General features: G+C 30.2%; 1 protein-coding gene across 8 annotated transcripts in view; it reads left to right on the top strand.

Moving 5' to 3' along the window:
• The window catches only part of LOC126826646 (plasma membrane calcium-transporting ATPase 2), a 119,648-nt gene extending 98,258 nt beyond the window's left edge, over positions 1-21,390 (top strand). For 7 of the 8 annotated variants that reach the window (XM_050555620.1, XM_050555619.1, XM_050555612.2 and 4 more), the window contains 13 exons: positions 291-426; positions 817-923; positions 1,320-1,558; positions 2,153-2,295; positions 2,770-2,891; positions 3,703-3,885; positions 4,237-4,431; positions 5,074-5,265; positions 5,679-5,892; positions 6,714-6,928; positions 7,218-7,325; positions 7,979-8,143; positions 17,017-21,390. In XM_050555620.1, coding sequence (XP_050411577.1) covers positions 291-426; positions 817-923; positions 1,320-1,558; positions 2,153-2,295; positions 2,770-2,891; positions 3,703-3,885; positions 4,237-4,431; positions 5,074-5,265; positions 5,679-5,892; positions 6,714-6,928; positions 7,218-7,325; positions 7,979-8,143; positions 17,017-17,235 — 2,238 coding nt within the window. In that variant the 3' untranslated portion in view covers positions 17,236-21,390. Of the gene's footprint in view, positions 1-290; positions 427-816; positions 924-1,319; positions 1,559-2,152; positions 2,296-2,769; positions 2,892-3,702; positions 3,886-4,236; positions 4,432-5,073; positions 5,266-5,678; positions 5,893-6,713; positions 6,929-7,217; positions 7,326-7,978; positions 8,144-13,027; positions 15,869-17,016 lie in introns of those variants that run through there. The other variant, XM_050555618.2, reaches the window with a different exon arrangement.
• Positions 21,391-22,018: the final 628 nt, after the last annotated feature.

The following is a 22,018-nucleotide window of genomic DNA, read 5'->3' as shown; positions in this document are numbered from 1 at the left end:
ATTGGCATGGTTTTGATATCTGGGTTGTACGTCCAACCTCGTGGCTTTTCTCCAGGTCCTCTGGTTTCCTCCCACTGCTAAAGACCCCTACGCACAAGCAAATTATTGAAATAAAATTGAACCATATAAAGCAAGAGAGTAATATTTTTTAGTTATTTGAATATACAATCAAGAATATGGTTGCTACTTTTATAATTAAAACATAGGAAATGTCTCGATCTCTTGCTCACAGTTTCTGTATTGAAAATAACTGGCTTTATAATAAAACTTTTTGTTTTATGTACATTTAGAAAATGATGAAAGACAATAATTTGGTACGACATTTAGATGCTTGTGAAACTATGGGTAATGCTACAGCTATTTGTTCAGATAAAACTGGTACATTAACAACTAACAGAATGACATCTGTGAAAAGCTATATTGGAGGTAAGATTCAGTAAATAACATTTCATATCATTTATATAACATATCGCACTTAACATGTTGACAATTTTCTCTTGGTCTGAATATTCACTATAGACTGTGCAAATCACAATAATTAACTTATACTTGGTTATGAATTATTCTATAAATATGAAAGATTTTGGGCACAGATCGACCCATACAGCACTGAACTCTCTCATGACACATTTCAGTAGAATAATTAAGTTTTCTTTACACTGAAATATAGGTTTTCTTGTGACGTTTATAACCTGAATATATATCTTATTAAAACTTGTATATTGAATCATTACATTAGTCTGTATACCCAGCACTAGTATCTATACTTATATCTGATCAATTTATTATATAAAGTAATCCACACTTGTTCTTCAGGCAAATTTAGTACACCAGCACCAAGGTTTAATGAGCTTGAAAGTAAACTAGGCCAGTTGATTATAAGGTCTATTGCTATCAACAGTGGTTATACATCGAAAAATATGGTAAATATATTCTGGTACAAATTATAAAGCGATAATTTTATTAAAACTGATAAAAAAAAAAGAAACACTGATATAAGTTTTTGACATTCAGCATCTTGATAAATAGCCCTGCCCCCTCTCCACTACCTCAGTAGGTTGAGTACGTGGTTCTGTGTAACAGATTTACACTGATCATTCAATCTAATCAAGTATGCTCCATGACTCTTGTGTTGAAGTTAATCACTTGCACTACATTTTATGTGATTCATTTCGTGTTGTAAATGAGAATTATTCTCTAAATTGACCTATTTTAAAAAAATCAAAACAAAACTATGCAGGTGTACCCAATGTGTTTCGGTGTTTTGATTGTGGAAATGTGTCAGTTGTTTATATCAGTTTTATTTTGATATGTTTTAGCCACCCGATCAAGAAGGAGGACTACCTAAACAAGTGGGTAATAAAACAGAATGTGCGTTATTAGGTTTTGTTACGGAGATGGGACAGAGTTATGATAGTATTCGTAGTGAAGTACCAGAAGAAGTGTTAGTCAAGGTGTACACCTTTAACTCCAGTCGTAAATCCATGAGTACAGTAGTTAATATAGAAAATGGCTATCGAGTCTTCAGTAAAGGAGCTTCAGAAATTATTCTCAAGAAGTAAGTTCATTCATGTTTTACACAACTGTATTTCATTGTTTTGCGCTTACACAAAATTTCATAAATTAGAATAACTTTAGTAAGCTTGGAAGGACAAAGCCTCATATATTCAAGTAGAAATGAAAATTGTTGGTTTGATTGATTTGATGTATTCATTTAGTTTGCAAAGTGAGTGTCTGCCTAGAATTGATATTTAATGTCAGAAGATTGTGTCATGTAAAAATATGTTAATTTTTGATTCAATAGTCCACATTTTAAGCAAAAATGAATATAAACAAATTGAGCATACCCTTAAAATGGATTTACAAATTGAGCATCCCGTCACTGATTTATGTAATGGAGGTTGTTAATATATATTACCTACCTCCGGTAATGCTACCTGTGTCATTTTATTGTCCCTCGCCTTTCAAAGAAATGTACGGTTAATTGATATGTGTCGTTTATTTATTTTGGGATTGAAGCAAATGCTTGTTTGATATAAATCTGTATGTGACCTGAGATTAGATTAGCATTAAGCCAGATATAAAAGGTAAGTATAGATGTCTTGTTTTAACCATATATAGCTTATAATAATCTACTTTATTCTGTCAATAGGTGTGACTTCATCATGACTGCAGAGGGAAAACCAAAATCTTTTAATGTACGAGAACAAGAAAAGATGGTGCAAGAGGTCATTGAACCAATGGCTAGTGATGGTCTACGAACCATTTGTATAGCTTATAAAGATTATGTTAAAGGTATTTTATAATATTGATAATGATTATCTGGCTATTATTTATTACAAGCCTATAAACATAGTTCTTGGATTTGTTTTCGAATGAATGATTATTGGAACAGATCATAAGGACTGTTGTCTATTCAAGTCTTAGGTTTCTATCCAGGGTTTGTAAGTGTCAAGGAGAGGAGTCGCAACCCAGACTTTGTGTTCGGGGGTGGGGGGGGACGTACTTTGCTTGCATCCGTCTTTTACAGACCTCAATTTATTTAATCAAGATGCACCATTTTGGTTCCAAAATGACCATGTTGATATTGAGTGAATGTTAGACCCTATTTCTCTCTCTGTGTTTTCTAGCCTATCTATGACACAGATTTTGTTGTAACATTGATATGTTGTATGTAATAGAAGCTTGTGTAGATCTACCTGATAATCCTTCACATACAACTAATAGTGATTATTGTATATAATAGTTTCTACTGATTTTATTCTATAGGAAATGCTGAAATGAATGAAGTTAATTATGATGCTGATCCAGATTGGGAAGATGAGAATCATATTATAGCAGGATTAACCTGTCTTTGTGTTATTGGTATTGAAGATCCAGTAAGAGATGAGGTAATACTTGTTTTTCAGTAGGAATTTTATTTGATTTAATGTTTAAGTGGATAAGATGCTGGTTAATTGGGATTTTTTGGCGTGGTGCAGAACAGAGGGCCTGACAAGGACAGCTGTCTAGTCATTTGGATGGGATGAAAGGTCCCATGTACACATTGGCGTGCACGTAAAAGATCCATTGGCAAATGGAATTTGATAGAAGAATAGGCTTTAGCGCCACTGTCTGGGCAAAATTTCCCTCATAGCACACTATATGGCGTATGCCCGTCTTCATTAGCCCAGTCGGAGCAGAGCAGTAGAACATTAAACCCCATTTTTGATTTAAAATGGTAGTACTCTTCAGATGCTTTCTGTTACATTGATAAGTTTTTCCAGTGTTATGGACACTTACACTTAGTGGCATGACACATTTTACTTAGAAATGCAACTGTTATGATACACAATACATGTATAACACTGTTAAAGCTGTAGCCTGGCAAAATTCCCAACAATTATTTTATTCCCAAAATAACTGAAATTTTGTGTTTTACACATTGGGCTTCAGGTACTTTTTATTAATTTTTATTAATTAATTCACACATTTTTAGTTAGACATGTAATTCTGCAATGTTTGAATCATAACAGTGGCTTGTGGTCTAAGGGGAGGCAACTCTTCAAAATATAAGAATGACTCGGATGACTGTATTATCTATGCTTGAAATAAATACTGAGAAAAGTACTAACCTACAGATCTGAGTTAATTATAGTAAGTAGGTACACCTGTTGATTTGAAAATCATTATCATCTTGGCATATTTCGTTTCTTATTAAAGGTACCACAAGCTATTAAGAAATGTAAGGCAGCTGGTATTTGTGTACGAATGGTAACAGGTGATAATGTAAACACAGCTAGGTCTATTGCTACCAAATGTGGTATATTAAAACCTGGTGAAGATTTCTTGGTTTTAGAAGGAAAAGAATTTAACCGTTTGATCCGAGATCCATCATCAGGCGAAGTATGGCTATATGGAATTATAATAATAATTTAATACATTTGTAAAGCACACACACTCGAGCTCGTGTAACTACTCGGTGGTTTTACAATGACATTAATGCCTGTAAAATATAAAAATCAATAGGGAACATCAACATAAATTGTACAAAAATGAATTTATATATTACATATTGAGTTTGAAAAGGCAACATAAGACATTTAGAAAGAATTATTTTAAAAATTGTACACCTGTTGATAGGTGAGAAGAGTTTTAATTGTTGCCAGTGACAGTAGAATAGGGCTAGAATGATAAACAACTGTTGATAGTACACAACTGAAATACACTAATATTAATGTTTTATTGAATTTGTAGGTACGACAAGAGTTATTAGATGATGTATGGCCCAGATTACGTGTATTAGCCCGATCATCTCCCCAGGATAAATACATACTAGTAAAAGGAATTATTGACAGTAAAATAACATCTAATAGAGAGGTAGTTGCTGTTACTGGTGATGGTACTAATGATGGACCTGCTCTGAAAAAAGCTGATGTTGGATTTGCTATGGTATGTATTTGTTGAAACTTTGATTATCTGTGTATATTTTGGATTGATCCGGATTATGGTCTTTAAAATCCACCTGTTTGTTCAATCTGTTTGATTGCTAAAGGTTATTCTCACTTCTCACTGGTGAAAGAATCACTCTCAGCTGGAAAATGTTTCTTTCAATAGATCACATAATCACATAATCTTCGGCTGTGGAAACATCCCAAAATATTAAATGAGAACATATCAAAATAAGTCATGCTATCAAGATTCTAATTTTTGTTCTGTGACAATTTTTTATTATATAAAGTCAATGTGTAATTTTATTGTGAAAAGAGAATCCATATATATTTATTTTTGTTCTCCCTTGTCAGTGATGCAGGACGGAGGGCCTGACAAGGACAGCTTTCTAGTCGTTCAGATGGGACAAAAAAAACGAGGCCCTGTGTACACATTGGCATGCACGTAAAAGATCCCTTGACAGTTGGAATTCGATATAAGAGTAGGCCGTAGTGCCACTGTTCGGGCAAAATTTCCCTCATAGCACACTGTATGGCATATGCCATTCTTCGGAGCAAAACAGTTGGACATTAAACCCCATTTCATTTCATTTCATATATTTATTTAGATATTCTGTTATTATTTTGGTTTGTATTTTAACAGGGTATATCTGGAACAGATGTGGCTAAAGAAGCATCGGATATTATTTTAACTGATGATAACTTTACTAGTATTGTTAAAGCTGTAATGTGGGGAAGAAATGTCTACGACAGTATTGCTAAATTCTTACAGTTTCAGTTAACGGTCAATGTAGTAGCTGTATTGGTTGCATTCTTCGGTGCTTGTATTATTAATGTAAGTCTAGATTTTAATCATACTCATGTATTTTATATCACAGTCTGTTTCTTTTTGTCTTTAATGGGGGGCCACTATTTTTAGTTTTAAATAAACATCGCCGTGTAACCATGAAGGAAGATGATGAAGAATAAATGTGCACAATAATTCCTGACAATACTGTTAATGACTAGATATCTGTATAGTTTATCCAACAGATTGCTACTGATAAGAAATTAGACTGTTTGGGACAAATAATCCTTGCTGTTTGCAAGCCTTTATAAAACCACCTGTAACTTAAATATGAATTCAAAGATTGACCATAAAATGGTTGCACAATCAAATATTTACAACTTGGGTTAATGAATCTGGTAATTGGTAGTTTGAAGGGAAGTGTGTAATAAGTAATGAAAGAAATGTTTTAATTTTAACAGGACAGCCCTCTGAAAGCTATTCAGATGTTATGGGTAAACTTAATTATGGATACCCTAGCTTCTCTTGCCCTGGCTACTGAACTCCCAAGTGCAGAACTGTTGGAAAGAAAACCATATGGTCGTACCACAGCTCTCATATCTAGTACAATGTGGAAAAATATTTTAGGTGGTGCCATATATCAACTTGTTGTTATCTTTGTTTTGTTGTTTGCTGGTAAGTAAAATAAAAAGAAATCTTTTGTCTTTCTAACTTGACCCTTGGATTGGCCAGAACATAGAATCCAGAAAAATTAACAGAACAAAGCTCCATATTATAGAAGACAAAAACAGTGTTCTTTTACCGAAGCCTTTGGGTGGGAAATAAATATAAAGTCATCTGAAGATAGATATGCTTGAATCTCCAATATATTTATTTATTTTATTAAATGGGCATAATGGGAGATTAGATAAAGAGCTGGCTGTTCTCACTATAATAGTTAAAAATTAGATAACGTAAATAAAATATGCTGAAAATTTCAAATTGCTCCACTCTGAACCGAGATATTAGATTTTGAATTTTAGGCTAGCCTCGATCATTGTTACTAAATTCTCGATTATCTATTTTTATTTTTATTTTTTTTTCAAAAAATGTATTCTAGTCCGCTAAATATATCGCAGGCTAGCGATGGCATCAAAAGTTGATTATGGGCTGGATAAGTTAATTAATGTCTAAGTAATAATTTAGATAACATTTCAGGCCTAAAGAAAGAACTGCAATAGGCAGATTTAGCTCTTGCATAACTACATATTTTAACCTGTATCTCAAAAAAGAGTCTAATTTAGTCACAGTCAAATATATAGTTATTTGAAAAGCCATATTTGCTACTCTACCATCAATTTTGTAGCCATACTTTAAGTTGTCTGGCAATTAACTGGTGAATTGTTAAGTAAAATCATTTAATGTTTCTGAAAATTTCAATATTTTCATTATTTGCTTCTATCAGATCTAGTTCTTGAAATAAAATGTAAACAATGTGTTATTTATATTTTATTTAGGTCCTGAATTATTTCAAATTGATGATGGAAAAATCAACACATCTGTTCATGCTCCATCAACACAACATTTTACCATTATTTTTAACTCTTTTGTTATGATGACATTATTTAATGAAGTTAATGCAAGAAAAATACATGGTCAACGTAATGTTGTAATAGGACTACAACGTAATCCAGTATTTGTTGTAATATGGATAGGAACAATGATATCTCAGGTTTGTTACAGTAATGGACATAAACTAAGTGCAATAGGATTCATTGATATCACTATTTGTTATGGAACTGACAGAAACAATGAAATGACAGTATTTGTAATATAGAAAGGATCTATGCTTGATGTAAGCATTGTTCCCTGTGATCTATTTATATATTAAGGAACAATGTATAACTCTTGGCCTATAGCATTATATAATCAGTGATAAACATACTTGTCAAATAATGCTGAAGATATTTAGTATGGAGAATTTGCTATGACACTGATTTCTCTGTTTATATTTCTTGTAGATTATTATAGTACAGTTTGGTGGTATTGCCTTCCATACTAAAGGATTAACATTAGAACAATGGTTTTGGTGTATATTCTTAGGTGTAGGAACACTGCTGTGGGCTCAGGTAGGATTGATTTTCTTCTATCGGGGTAAAAAATGAAGGATAGAATGAGATGGGTGAAATGAATTTTGTTTTATATATATATAATATATATATAATTGGAATTAAAGATGGCAAAATTAAACTACATTTTGATGCTAACGTTTTCACCGCGATATATATATATATGATGTACTGTAAATGTTACCCAAAAGTATTTGTGTTTACCGTAAAGGATGATGTCCAATAAGCGCAACAATGACATTTTCAAGTTAATGTTCTCAATGGCAGCCAGTTATGACAACTACAAGGATAATATCGTAATTTCATTATGTCGTCATATGAAACAGAAATATGTTTTGAAACTAATGAAGAAAATTTGAAGAGATTAAAAATGTCACCAGTAATTTAACTTAACTACAGTATAATTCTTCATTCTTATTAGTTTTCATTTCTTATTGGAACAAACTATTATTGACTAATGTGATTGGCTAAAAACACATTCATGTAAACACATTGAATAGTCTGTAATTGAGCTGAGCTTTAGTGCTCCCCTTCAGTGTTAAAACTATGGTAAAAATTTTGATGGACATTGATAAATTTAAAAAGAGATGAGCTAAAAATAAAAGATGAAGTATAACATGGTAAGAATTATAGTCAATATTAAATGATTACAGATAGTAACATGTATACCAACACATAGACTGCCTGTTATTAAATGTCCATGTATGAAAGATGAAGAAGAACATCATCATGAAGATTTGATAGATGGAGATATTGCTAATGATGATCGCCGTGGACAAATATTATGGGTTAGAGGTCTGACACGTCTGCAACAGCAGGTAAGCTTTTCTCCCCTTTGTTTTCTCCTTGTCTTCAGTCAGAAACAAAACAAAGATGTTTTCTTGGCAAATATATTAAAAACATTATGTCTATTTAGTTGATTTGGCAGATCTTGTCTTTGAAAGAGCGCAATTGTTTATGACTAAAGGGAACTAGTAAGTTAAGTGTATTATGTCAGATTACATATTGCGGCTTATATTTTCTACATGTCTTATATTATGTATAATATATATATAAAAATATATCTATAGATGTTGTTTCTATATCATATATATTCGATTTTATTTTTGGGCCTTTTTTTCGGTGATTAAAAAAAAAATATTCCAATTTCTGTTGATGGTCTATAGACTTCCACTATCAACTTGATTTGTAGAAACTTATTTAGTATGTGCTTCCTTCGCTGTTTTGTTTTGGTTTTATTTCTGAAGTTTATTTGCAGATTGGGTTCAATATTTCAAATATTACTGCTGGCATGACAAGTTCATATAATTATTATGATTCATAAAACATACAGAAGTGACTCTTTTCCAGTTTTTAATTCTAATTTTCAATAGATTAGACTGTCATAAATTGGTTAACATAATGTTACTGGTAAATTGTTCAGTTTTCATAGCTTTGTGCTTAAAGTGACACTCTCTCTAAACAAAACAATTCCTTGATTTAGTCATCGAGGAAATATTTTTGTCAGTTGAATTCAGAGATGCATTTGATTAAATGTTGTTTAAAGTTGAAGGATTTTGAATTTTTGATTTTCAATTCCGGAGACTGACACTTTAAATGAATGTACATTTATTTGCAATATTTGACCAGTGACATTTTGTATAACTTAATTTATGTTACAGTAGTTAAGCATGGTAGTTTAAATAAATTACAACAAAAATTTTACAAAGAAAACGTTTACGGCATGAATATCATCTACAAAATAATATTTTCTCTTTTTTGGCTAAACTGTGTGATCATTATATTAACTAATCCAGTAGATGTCCAAATGAATTATTTTTCTTCTTCTTTGTGTTTATTTTCTGTGTGTGAAAATGTAGATGAAGCCGTATTATATAGAACACTAACATTTTGCTACTTTCATTCAAAAGTTATATCCTTTAAAAAAATGTCATAGAAAATGAACATGTATTGTATTTCAGACAAAGTCTTCACTTTAAATATTTGTTATGAGTTTCTTTCAGAAATCAATGTCCACGTTTGTTCATTGTAAACTGTATTAGGTTATTAGATTGGGCGTTTATAATGCCATACAATATATATATCTTCCATCTTCAGCTGCGGGTGGTAAGGGCTTTTAAAAGTACATTGGAAGATTTAGAAGACAAGAGAAGTGTTCACAGTTTTCACAGTTTACACAGTATCCGGAGTTCGCGGAGTCACCATGGTCCGCGGAATATCGGGGAGGACGGAAATGCCTTCTCCAACCATGATAGATTTTTGCGTACCTCAGTTTCGGAACAAACTTCACCTCATTCTCCAGAATATCATATAGCACCAACAGACATTGTATTTAGAATTAAAAGTCAGTCGTATGAAAATGTTCCCCTTGTCACCAAACAGCCATCCCCTGTCATGGCTCAAACAAATAAGGCTCACAAGTCATCTCCACAAAAAACTCTTAGTCACTCTGATATATCGTCATCTAGTCACACGGAAACTGCCATTTAAAACCTTTTCTTTATTAACTGTTTTTATTGTTATAAACTTGTTATTGTGAAATTGATATCTTCCCAGTACATGAGTGGAATAAAAGCTCTATATTATATGTTGAAGGGTTTAAAGAGAAAGTGTTTTATATCTATATAATATGTATATATTATAATATAGAATTGTCGAATATTTCATTGACGTTCCTGAGGACGAATATATGGACAATGTTGTTATAGTTTTTGAATTGTTTCCCAAGTGGTATTTTTGATTAAACTGAATAGATGTCTTTATGAACATTGGTAGTAGATACTTTATGATTTTCAACAAGGGTTCCCAACCAGGGGTAAATTTTAATAACCCAGGGGGTAAATTTACTAAAGAAAAAAAAAGAAAGAAAAAATGTGTTATTGTTATGACTTGAAATAATATTGTTTAAAAAAAAAACTAGTATTTTAAAATTTGCCCTTAGTCTGTTATTTTAATATGGTTAACAAAAGATGCAGGAAGGAAAATTTATTTTCAAAAACTTGCTAACAGGACAGAAAAGGTTGGGAATCCCTGATTCTGAACATCAAATTAGGTTAAATAGTAATTGTTGCCATCTCCCATCCCCAAGCATTTTAAAGAATCAAAAATTTAAACAACATTTATATATGTGAACATTTTGAGCAGAATAATTAGCTAAGAAATTATGTATCTTAAGATTTGGAAAAAGATATTGAAAAAGGGGGAATGGAATTAAATGTTAAGTATCAACAATTCTAGGTTAATTGATAATCTGTGATGTTTTGTATAGTAAGTAAGTATATGTGTGTATGATACCATGTAATGAGTGTGTGTAAATGTAGGTTAATAATGTTTGTATTTATATATAAAATGAGTGTGTTAATTATATACTAGATAGTGTTCAATATATGCAAGGAGAAAATATAGTTTCTACATGTAGTTTCATACATGTACATAAATAGTAGCACTTATATAAAATCATTTTGTAAGAAACTTTTTAGATAATAATGGGTTAAATTTCATAGTTCGGGTGCTAAATATTGGGTAAAAACTTATTAAAATATCCTATGAAATATAGTGTTTCTGGTTAGGAAAACAATCACTTTGTGATAGTTGTCAAAAGTTTGTGTCTTACTTTCTAAATCCTTTGAACCCAAAATTCTGATATTATGGGGGTCATTTTTGCACCTACATTGACCAAATTATTGATTGAAGAACAGGCAAAACCATATGTTTATAGGGTTCCGCTTATTATTACAAAGAGTACCTAGGTGACAAGAATAATTAACTTTAGACAGCCTGAATATGAAGTATCACAAGTGATTAAGTGAATAGAATTCACTGAATGTAATTGAGAATCGAATTCTGTATAGTTTTTGTAAATTAAGATTATTTTGTGCGGCAGCTGCTTTAAAAATCCTAAATTTGACCATTCTGTGTAGTTTAAAGTCAATTTGTCAAAACTGTTGAAATTTAATTTGAAGTAGACGTTTACTGATCAGGATATTCGAAAGGATTTAAATAAATTATTAGATCTACATATACCACATACGTTTAGGGTAATATCGATCCATTGGGCTTTAATTAAGAGTATAACATGCTTTTCCTGGTTACTCCCCCCTTAGGATTGTTGTTGATTAGATAGTCAATACGATCCCCACAAGAACAGTCACATATGCTTCCTTTATTGTGGCTTCCTCGTGCATCTCAATGATGTCATCACATAGTTAAATATATATATATATGTAAATAGTGTATCACATTTTTTTTTTTTTTTTTTTGTTAGTGGTAATATTACGTTTGGAATGATCATGTCCAGTATATTTATTTTAAGGGTGTGGTAAATGGCCAAAACATCTTTTAAATTTTAAAGTAGAATTTAAAAATGGTACCATCAAAAATTAAGAAAAATCCTGCGACACATTTGTATCATGAGATCTGCTGTAGATCTGATAATTACAGTATGGTCATTTGAGTTTTTTTTTTAATCCCATGCAAATTATAATATTCTGAAAGGTGAATCTCTGAAATGAATATTAGTCCATTCAGTAATTACAAAGATATGGTGAATTGAAAACTTGTTAACACTCGGCTTCATAGACAAACAATGTGAAAAGGATAATCTGTTGAAAACCAGCCAGTGCCACCTATAATCTTTGCTGTTATATTTTTTCGATGGACCTCCATGTAATCTGATTGAATCCAAGCTGAGAGATTATCTATCATTGATATTTTGATTTTGTTTTCTTAAACATGCATTATGCAAGAGCTAAATCTGCCTATTGCAGGTCTTTCTTTAGGCCTGAAATGTTTTCTAAAGCATTAATTAACTGATCCAGGCCTTAATCAACTCTCGATGGCATCAGATTTCTCCGATATTAAATAGATTAGAATGGTTCAGCGATACTTTGATTTAATCAAATATGGAGGACCGAGACTTAGCTTCAATCAACCAGTACGGTGATTGAAATTATTGCACACGTCTGTCAAACCTTCAAAGGCTAATATCTTCGCTTGCAATAGAGTAATCTGAATGAAATTTTCAAATTATTCATTTTACATCATCTACTTTCGAACTATTATAGCAAGAATGGCTAGTTCTTTATCTAAATCTTACATAATGTATCTTTAAACAAATGTTGAATAAACAATTTGAGTACGTTTAATGTGGATTAAGCTTCGAAAAATTAGATATTATCTGAAAATTGTAAATGATGATCAGCAGATGTAACCTTTGTCATTTGATAAAGGAGATATATATGATGTATATAAACACCTGAACCAACCAACTACTACCTGTGGTTTCTGGTTGATCTTCACCACCGTTTAACTGAATGGACCGTACTAAATGATAAATAGAAATCTGGATACCAAACTTGAAAAGACATTTTCCACATCTGTCTACGTGTTTTGTATTCTGTTAGTTATGTGTATATAAATTAATGTGTATATTTTACCCAGTGCTAAAAAGTAAAAATCATTTAATGAAAGACTATTAGATTTTGTAATCAAGATCAACCAAATTTACGTCCATTTTGTTCATGTTTTATTGTTGTTCCTTTTTATTGAGTTTTTGTGTTCTTTTATTTTATCTTTTAGTTTTGTTTTGTTTTTTTTATTCTTTTTTTTTTTTAGAAATCTAACCAAAGCCAGAAACCTAATACATGTCTGATTGTGCTAATTAATTTTTTCTCAATATTTTTTTCTTTTCTGTTTGTTTTCAGATACGTGTAGTAAACGCTTTCCGCATGAGCATAGATTCCCGTTATGACAGTCGTAGTTTATCTTCAGTCCATAGCCTTCACTCTCTGCAAAGCTATCGAGCTAAAAAATATGCAGTTTCATCTTCCTTTGTTCAAGATTCCAATGATGGTGCTGTTCATATAAACAAAGAAAACTCAGAAACACCTCTCTAATTTATTTAAATTAAATAATCTCTGATTAGCCAAACGATGTAACTTTTTTCATGATAAGCCAATAAGTGCATGACTTACGATAATGCATGACCATGTATCAGTGATTTTCATTGGTTTATAGGATTATCTTGTGACATGGACTAAGACTGTTGTTTTTAACCCCCTTTAATGTACATTTATATAGTGTGAAATAGGTCTAGTTTTAAATATATGGCTGTTATCACTAGCTTGCTTCAACAGATTGCTGCCTTTTTCTTTTGATGAAGTGGTTGTATTCAATACACTGCATGCTATCAATTCATTATGATGATTTCACATGGTACTGCTGTAATTACTTCACATGGTAGATTACTTTTATAACGCTCATACACTCCACATATTAATCACTTTAAGTGTTTGGGTTGGGGGTATAGATTACAAATTCTATGCAGATCTTCATGAAATGATAATCAAACATTATTTTACAAAATTATTTTGGAATACTCACTGCAGGAGAACTGCACATGAAAACATAGACAAAACAAATGGCAGTAGAAAATGTAACACAACTAGAGAAATATTCATAGAGAAAACCAGAAAATATAAAAGATCCTCTATAAATTCCTATTAAATGTTGAATGGTGTAATTTATATTGTGAAAAGCAATCTGTTGAAGCAATCTAGTACAGTTTTTCTAACACTTCATTCTTGTATTTTTGTTTACTGTAAGTAAAAGTAGTCTAATGTAACATTAACCCAGAGGCATTCCTTTTTACATCAAGATATATATTCCACAGACTTATCATTCCATGCTATTTATTTCATCCTTGTCGTAAAAATAACACCTCTCGTCAAACTTACAATATTCATGTCAAACAGGCGTTGGTATGTTTCAAATTGAAAATTTTCCTTGAAAAGGATGAACATAATTGAAAATTATTGAATATGAAATTAATATGAATTTTGCATTTATGTAAATGTTTTATTTAAATTAATATTAATCTAGAAGAAAAAATCAAAAATCATTACTTTTAGGATTTTTAAAAAAAAAAAATTATGACAATGAGAACTAGTGTGCTGTGAATTGATTAATACTCAAGTACAATAATCAGTATCCATGTACAATACTAACTTTTATCAGTTATTGTTTCTATATAATTTCATTTTCTAGTATTTACTAGAATCGCATTTTATAGAAAATGTTCTTTTTGTAATCAAGCATATAGTCTCTTTCATACTAAATAAAGATTCGTACTTCAGGTTTAATTGGATATATAAATCTTCAAGGATAAAGGGTTTGTGTCAGTTCAACAGTGTAAACATTTATTGTTTTAGAAAAGATGACATGTCTATGTTAAATTGTGCTCTTATTATTATGCTCAGTCTGTCACTTGAGACGTTGTCTGCTTCTTAGTTCCACGGTGACTGTCCCTGTGGGCCACTTTTAAGAGTTTTGAAACTAAGACCAGAAAAGTAAGAGGGTCAGCTGTTTTCGAGATTATGTTATGACAATCCAGCCATCAATATGGTTAAATTATTTGAATAAGAGTTTGTAAATACATGTTTGTTAAATAGCGTATAATTGTTTCCTAAATATAAAAAATTATGACTCTTGAAAAAAAGTTATTATCCAGTAGTTTTAAGAAAGAAATAATCGTATCTAGTGTTTTGGGAATCTATAATCATGCACATCTAAATTTTTACTTAAGTGTTTTATCAAAATCAAATTTTAACACACGTGTATCGAAGTTTGAATATATACAAAATATACATGCATTAAAATCAAAGTTAAAGTAGAAAATCGAATAACTTTATGAATTACGAAAAATATTTTTCAGAAAACACCATATTATGAAAATAAATTGTTTAATGTAATAAAATATTTTTTAATGGAGGGAGGTGCATTATATTAGACAGGCCTATGATTATGTAATGTGTATGATTTTGTAGTAAATTGAATTATATAATGATGAAATATGAATTATATAATGATGAAATATGAATTATATAATGATGAAATATGAATTATATAATGATGAAATATGAATTATATAATGACAAAATATAAATTATTGTTAATGATTACTAATAATGTATTTTACTATGACATGTAGATGATTAAGTGATATTCATGTAGAGGTAGATTTGTACTATAGTTTTTACAGCTTTTAGCTTTTTTCCACACATTGTTCATAAGATCACTTCAATACCTATAGTCACATTTGCTCATTCTTCTTAGTATTTTAATGAATTTTATTTTTTTTCATCTTATTTTGCAAATATTACTGTCATTGTTATTCGGTTAAACTGCTTTTTCCTGTAGATACTAAGTATAGCGTATTTTACATTACACTCCAAAAAAATCAATTAGACACTATAATCATATTTTTTCAACAAAATCTATGAGAAACTTTGTTTTAAGTTTCAGAAGAAAATCTGATGTTTTAGAAATAGCTAAGGTTAATGAATATAGTAATCGAACTCGATCGACAGGTTATTTTATACTCCATATAAGTAGAAGTCAGCCATTATGATTAAATCAGATTTTTTTTCATCAGATTTTGATATTTTAACTTTTTTTTTTCACGTTCAACAGTCTTTGATTTTGTTCATTTAAATGAATCTGTGTTTTGCCAGTATGGTTTTTATGAATAAATGCAGAGAATCTGTCATCTTGAGTTGTTTGTTTTTTTTCCAAGTCAGAAGAGCTGGATGGGAGGGAAGGGGCGTGGGATGTAAGATATCGTCAATATTGCATGAGTGATCTGTATTTCTGTCAAATGAAGACTTTATGACAAGTTATACCAGATCTAGAAAAAGAGTTTGATATGTGCATTCATCATTTGATAAATGACCGGGTCAAATCATAAAAATTGGAATTATTAGAGAACTCTTCTATGGAATGACAGTTATTGTGATGTTCTTTATTCTTTATCTGCGATTTCAATAACTTAAATAGAAGAGTAATGCTTATTGCTTTATTTCTTGTTTCCAACCTATAATGAATGATAAGCAAGTAGGATTAGGAAGCTAATGGCAACTGCTAAACTAAGTCGTGACTTCAAATGCAATTTATTAAGGAAGAGATGCTTAGTGCCTTGTTCTCCTAATGTCAACAAGAAAGCTTCATTATTCATAGGCTTCTTGAATGTACTTTTATATATCCAATTGCCTTGTAAATTTAATATTCTAAACAAATATGTGACTGAAAGTCAGTTTGTGAGTATAAAATCTATTTTTTCTGGTGTTGGTTTACCTTAAGCAAATGAAAGGAATTCATAAAGGCTTTTACTGCATATACCTGGATAGCTAATTATATATCTAGGGAGTGAAATCAGACCTGTTCAAATGAATATTTTGTATTCGTACTTTCATATGACTTCACAAATATTTTTTTTTTACTTTATTCAAATAAATGTAAACTCAATGATTAAACTGGGTTAATTGAACTCGGTTTTTATGTATTATTACTATTCTTATTGTACCATATTAAATATATTTATGGTATAAGTCTGAGCAGATGATTATTAATCTACTAGAATATTCCAATTTTAACTAAATCTAATTATTAATTAGTTTATGTTTCAGATTGAAATAAATGGCTACTAACAAACTTGAGTGCTGCTTTTAGTGTGCATGGCTTTTTCTATCACTTAGACTGCATGTTGCTTTATTAATAAATTGGTTTACTTATTTTTTTTTTTCATTTTTTTTTATTTGCATGCTTACTTTTTTATTTTTCATATATTCACATTTTTACACTGCCTTTACACGCCATTGGCTCCTTTTTAATTTTTGGCTTTTCTTTTTGTTTTCAGATCCGTGTTGTAAATGCTTTCCAAATGGATTTAGATTCCACTCATATGGACAGCTATGACAAGCGTAGTCGACCTTCCGTTATTAGTCTACAATCGCTGCAGGCTCAACGGTCGGGCATCGCAAAAAAACCCATTCTAGCCAGTTCTCCTGAAGTGGATGAATCCCCCTCCTCCCCATGGTTTGGACGAAGTGAGAGCATCCCATATGCGGATGAATAATGAAAAACATGCACTTAGCACTTTCCAAAATTGAAATTCCCATATATATGTTATAAAAGACAAGTGGGTGTGTTAGAGTAGCTAACTTTTCATACGTTATTTCAACACATCTATATTGTCTGGGTCCTTTATTTATAAAAAGATGGGATTTTCTTTTGTTTTCTGTAAACATTCTTGTCATCCCAGTGTTAAAATTTGCGTGTCGTATTATTAATGTTATAGAATATAAAAAGCAGCGGCACGAATGATCTAGAATTTAGTCGCAAGACTGCTGATAGAAATTTAAACTTTTATTTTTACTTTATGTTTTATTCTTGAGGTCATATCATTTAAGTTCCAAGTTGAATGTTAGAAAACCATTTAAATGTATGTAATATTGGCCATTTTACTTGTATATTTATTGTAATAAACTGTTAATAGATAACATCATAATATAGTCTATTTAATAACAATAAAAAAAAAACAACCACAGATTTAATTTGATTAGGTTATTATTTAAACAGATGCTATAAACTACTGTAAAAGCATGCCAAATCATACACAACAAGATCTCAGTCCTCATTAATTTATAAAAATTGATATAAGTATAGAATGTTAGGTTTTGGCAAATACATACCCTAATAATATTTATTATATAGTTTATATATATATATACAGAAGCTGTAAAAAGTCGGCCTTCATGTTCGCAAACATTGGTGTAAACTTTATCTCAGGGACCAATGATTTTGTGAACACTATTTATTGGCACCCATATACATGTATGTAAGTCTTTATTTATTATCAAATAAATGATTTTCAATTTGGAACTTGATTAAAAAGAACAGCAAAAAATACGTATATACTAATGGAATACAAAGGGCATTTTGTTTCATGGTGGCCATTACTCTTTGTTTCATCCTGTGCTAAATATTTGAAATATCTTAGTTTGGGATTATTATTTGCCCCATGCAACAGACAGTTGTGTACATAAAATATCCAAATCTTTACCATGATAAATCCTTTACAACTGTTAGTTGGAACAATAATAAGATAAAATTCTGGAAATCCGATTTTCTGAAAGATGTTATATCTGTTGTGTTGGAAACAGTCAAACATTGTAATTGTTGATTATAATGACATTATACAAGGAATTTGCTAAGTAAAGTAAGTATTAAAAGTATTATTTTTATTAGAAATGTTTAATTATGAGTGAAATGAATGTTTTAGTAAGTTTTACATGTACACAATTTTAGTTATTAATTTGTAAAAGCCACTAGAAAAATGTTCACAAACTACACATTAAGTTCCGCTTTTTATGGCCACCATGTCCACAAATAGTTTTTATGTTCACAGATATTTTATTTTTAAGTTTCTCTCCTAAGTTTGCATGTGTTTGAAATGTTCAACACACAACATTTTTATGCTGTACGTTTTATTTTATTGTCATCCCCATGTCTTTCATTGCTTTCCAACCAATTTTTTTATTATATAGAGTAGCCAGGTTTTATTCGATTACATACCGGTATTTTAAAAGTCATTTGATTTCCATACATTTGCTCAGATTTGCCACAAAGCCAGGCACCATTCCTGGGAAATACCTTCAAAAGCTTTTAGCCCCTTACTATTATTTTTTAGGGGGTTAGCATTCACAATTTTATTTTAATACGCAATTTAGATCAGCTCCTTCCCTTATCCTTCATGCTTTAGCATATATAAAAAAAATATTAGAAATGTTTAAAACATCATTTTGCCAAAGCACTGCTCAGAAGAGTAATTATCAAAAAAAGAAATGAAGTGTGACATTTTGTGTTTTTAAATTTAATAATATATGAGAATATAAAAGGAATGACTTAAGACAAAAGGCAGTACAACAGCATTATGATGTGATAACCACCATTGTGTAACCATAGTGATGATAAATGATTAAAGATGGCGAGAAAAGAAAATGGTGACATGAAGAATTTTATTTCTAATATTATACCTCATAGAAAATGTAAGAAGAATGTTTCTTCTTTGATAGAACTTCCTAGAAATTTAATCAAAGATCTTATTAGTTTTTTTTTTTATTATTATTATGTGTACATCTTGTAGTTTATGAAATCTTTGTAGATCAGTTTTAAAAGTGTAAAACTATGGTATGTTAAAATTCTCAACATTTAGTATTAAGAAAATATATTAGCATTAATAATGTTGTGTGTGTAAATTCCTATTATATTTTTATTTACAACTAGTTTATAAAAAGCATTAATATATATGCAGTAAATATGCCCACTCCACACCCCCTACCAAACAGCTCACATTTATTACCATCATACATGTATATAAGTACACAGAAAGTATGTACAGTAAATATTACATTGGTTAATTTATATATATGTGGGTTGTACTCATCAATTTATATCAACTTTTAATAATATCTTTGGAATATTTAACCCTCCCTTTATCATTCATTTTATTTATATTAAACATAACTTGATTGTACATTGATGTTTAATTTCTTTTTTTCCCCATATATTAGAATATGTGTAACATGTTTTTTTTTTATAGAAATACATGTACCTTTCTTAGTGTGTTTGAGCCCAGGGTATATGTGGGTATCTTATACTTGCATACATGTACAATGTACATATTAATAATGTATGTATATATATCATAAGAACAATTTTTAAATATCATGTTAAAGCTTATATTATTAATTTATTCGGTTAGAAGATAAAACCCCTTTACATGCCATAATTGTCTTTTTAAATCTACATGTATTTATGCTATGTGTAGTTTATATGCTGAAATGTTTATTATGCACTAGTTAGGGCTACTTATAACAGAATTCCACACCCCCACCCCCCAAATTTTTAATACATGTACTTTTATAGACATGTCTACAAAAGATTATTTTTGATTCATATTTTTTAATTAAAAACAGATAAATTTTAACACAAAAATTGCCAAAATATGTTATTCAAACTGTTGAAAAATAGAATTTTCTTTGTTTTTATATTTTCTGTTATATTATTAAACGTTGTATTGCTATGTATGATCTACATCACAATATAATGTAATGCTAATATTTCATCCCACTGTAATTCGGTTACCTACCTTTTCATAACCAGAATTCTTGTTGTCTGTGTTCAGTGTTCACACATTTCATTGACAATGATATGCTCAGTTATTTCAAATCCAGTTATTGATGACTGGTTACACAAAGTTTTGACTTCTATTGAGAGGTAATTTTTAGTTCTTGTTAAATAATGTGTTGACTATATACTGATGATTTCTGTGTGTAGATACAATTACTGGCCTGCAAAGGCAAGAAATCCAGATATTTTATTGGGGTAACTCATTATTGAAAAAAAGGTTCAAAATGTAACTTACTATTTATTACTATGACACTTGCAGTAAATTTTGTGAAGAATATTAAAATTTAGATACTAAGTATTTAAAAAATATCCATTATATTGAATTGATTATTTTTGTATTATATGAATTTAAGACTATGAGGACCTGTACAGCACATCAGAAATTTTATGTTATATGATAAAAAAATTCAATGGATAAAAACATGTATATGTTCTAGAGGAACATGTAGATTAAATCTAAATTTTTTTGAGTGAACTATTCTATGATAAGGTATAATGATAATTTACTAAGAATAAGGAAATATTTTTCTCTTATAATATAATTCACAGTGGCCATTTTAGTTATGGAGTGTTTATTTGCTTTGTTCATACTACATAACATAGATATCTATTGCATTTTGATTTTTTTGAATGCTACATACCTCAAGCGTATATATATATATATATATATCTATTTATTTACTTTTAACATTTTCAAAAGTAACAATTCCCGTTTCCTAAGTAAAACTGAGTCCTGTTTTATTACTTAGCCCCTCAAAAAAAAATATAAATAAAAATGGAAAAAAAAAATCACAGTAAATAAACTAGAGTGATATTATGTCTTCAACCATGTTAAATAATTGTTGGCCATTTTGTGTGATTTTAGGTCTGTTTATTTTATCTATTTTAGATCAGCCAAGACATTAGACTGTACATAATGTGACTAACTTATGTCTTGTTACTTTTATTCTTTTGGGAATTCAATTTCTCAATTCGATTGATGCAGAAGTGTGTTGTAGTAGAGCCATTGTTATATTAAACCTTTTGTATGAAAATAGAATTTAAAAGGTGTTTGTTATTCATTTTTATACGCCCACATTGAAATGTTGTTGTCGTCCCTGTCCGATGTCCACAAGCAAGGCTAAAGTTAATATCGGATTGACTTTAAATTTATAGGCTACAGTGTTTACGGTCATGTGACAAAGAAATTACAATAATTACTGCCAGAGTTATATTATGGCCCTTGATCACTTTGAAAAATCTTGTGGACACTCTGGAGTCTGGAGGCTTAAGTTAATATCTGATTGATTTTGATTCATATTTGTTAAACATACATTATGCAAGAGCTAAATCTGATTATTGCAAGTCTTTATTTAGGCATCAGATGTCATAGAAATTATAAATTAGATCTTTATTTACACAACAAGCACAAAATCAACTCTGTAGACCCACGGATGGCTTGGATTCAGATTGGATTTAAACAAGATTTCGTTGACTGATTTAATTTTAAATGGCGTTGTGAGCGGAGATTAACCGTTACGTTGACGTCATACTCCCGGATCGAGGCTAAATGATAGAGTGCACGAAGCGTGGCCGCTGTTGAGCGATACCTTAACAAATGATATCTAAATTATTTAAAGTGCTATAAACTAAGCACAGATAATGACAAATTATACAATTCCTGGAGA

This window comes from Patella vulgata, chromosome 7 (genome assembly GCF_932274485.2).
Source record: "Patella vulgata chromosome 7, xgPatVulg1.2, whole genome shotgun sequence".
NCBI lineage: Eukaryota > Metazoa > Mollusca > Gastropoda > Patellidae > Patella > Patella vulgata.
This window is presented reverse-complemented; position numbering and strand designations above follow the sequence as displayed.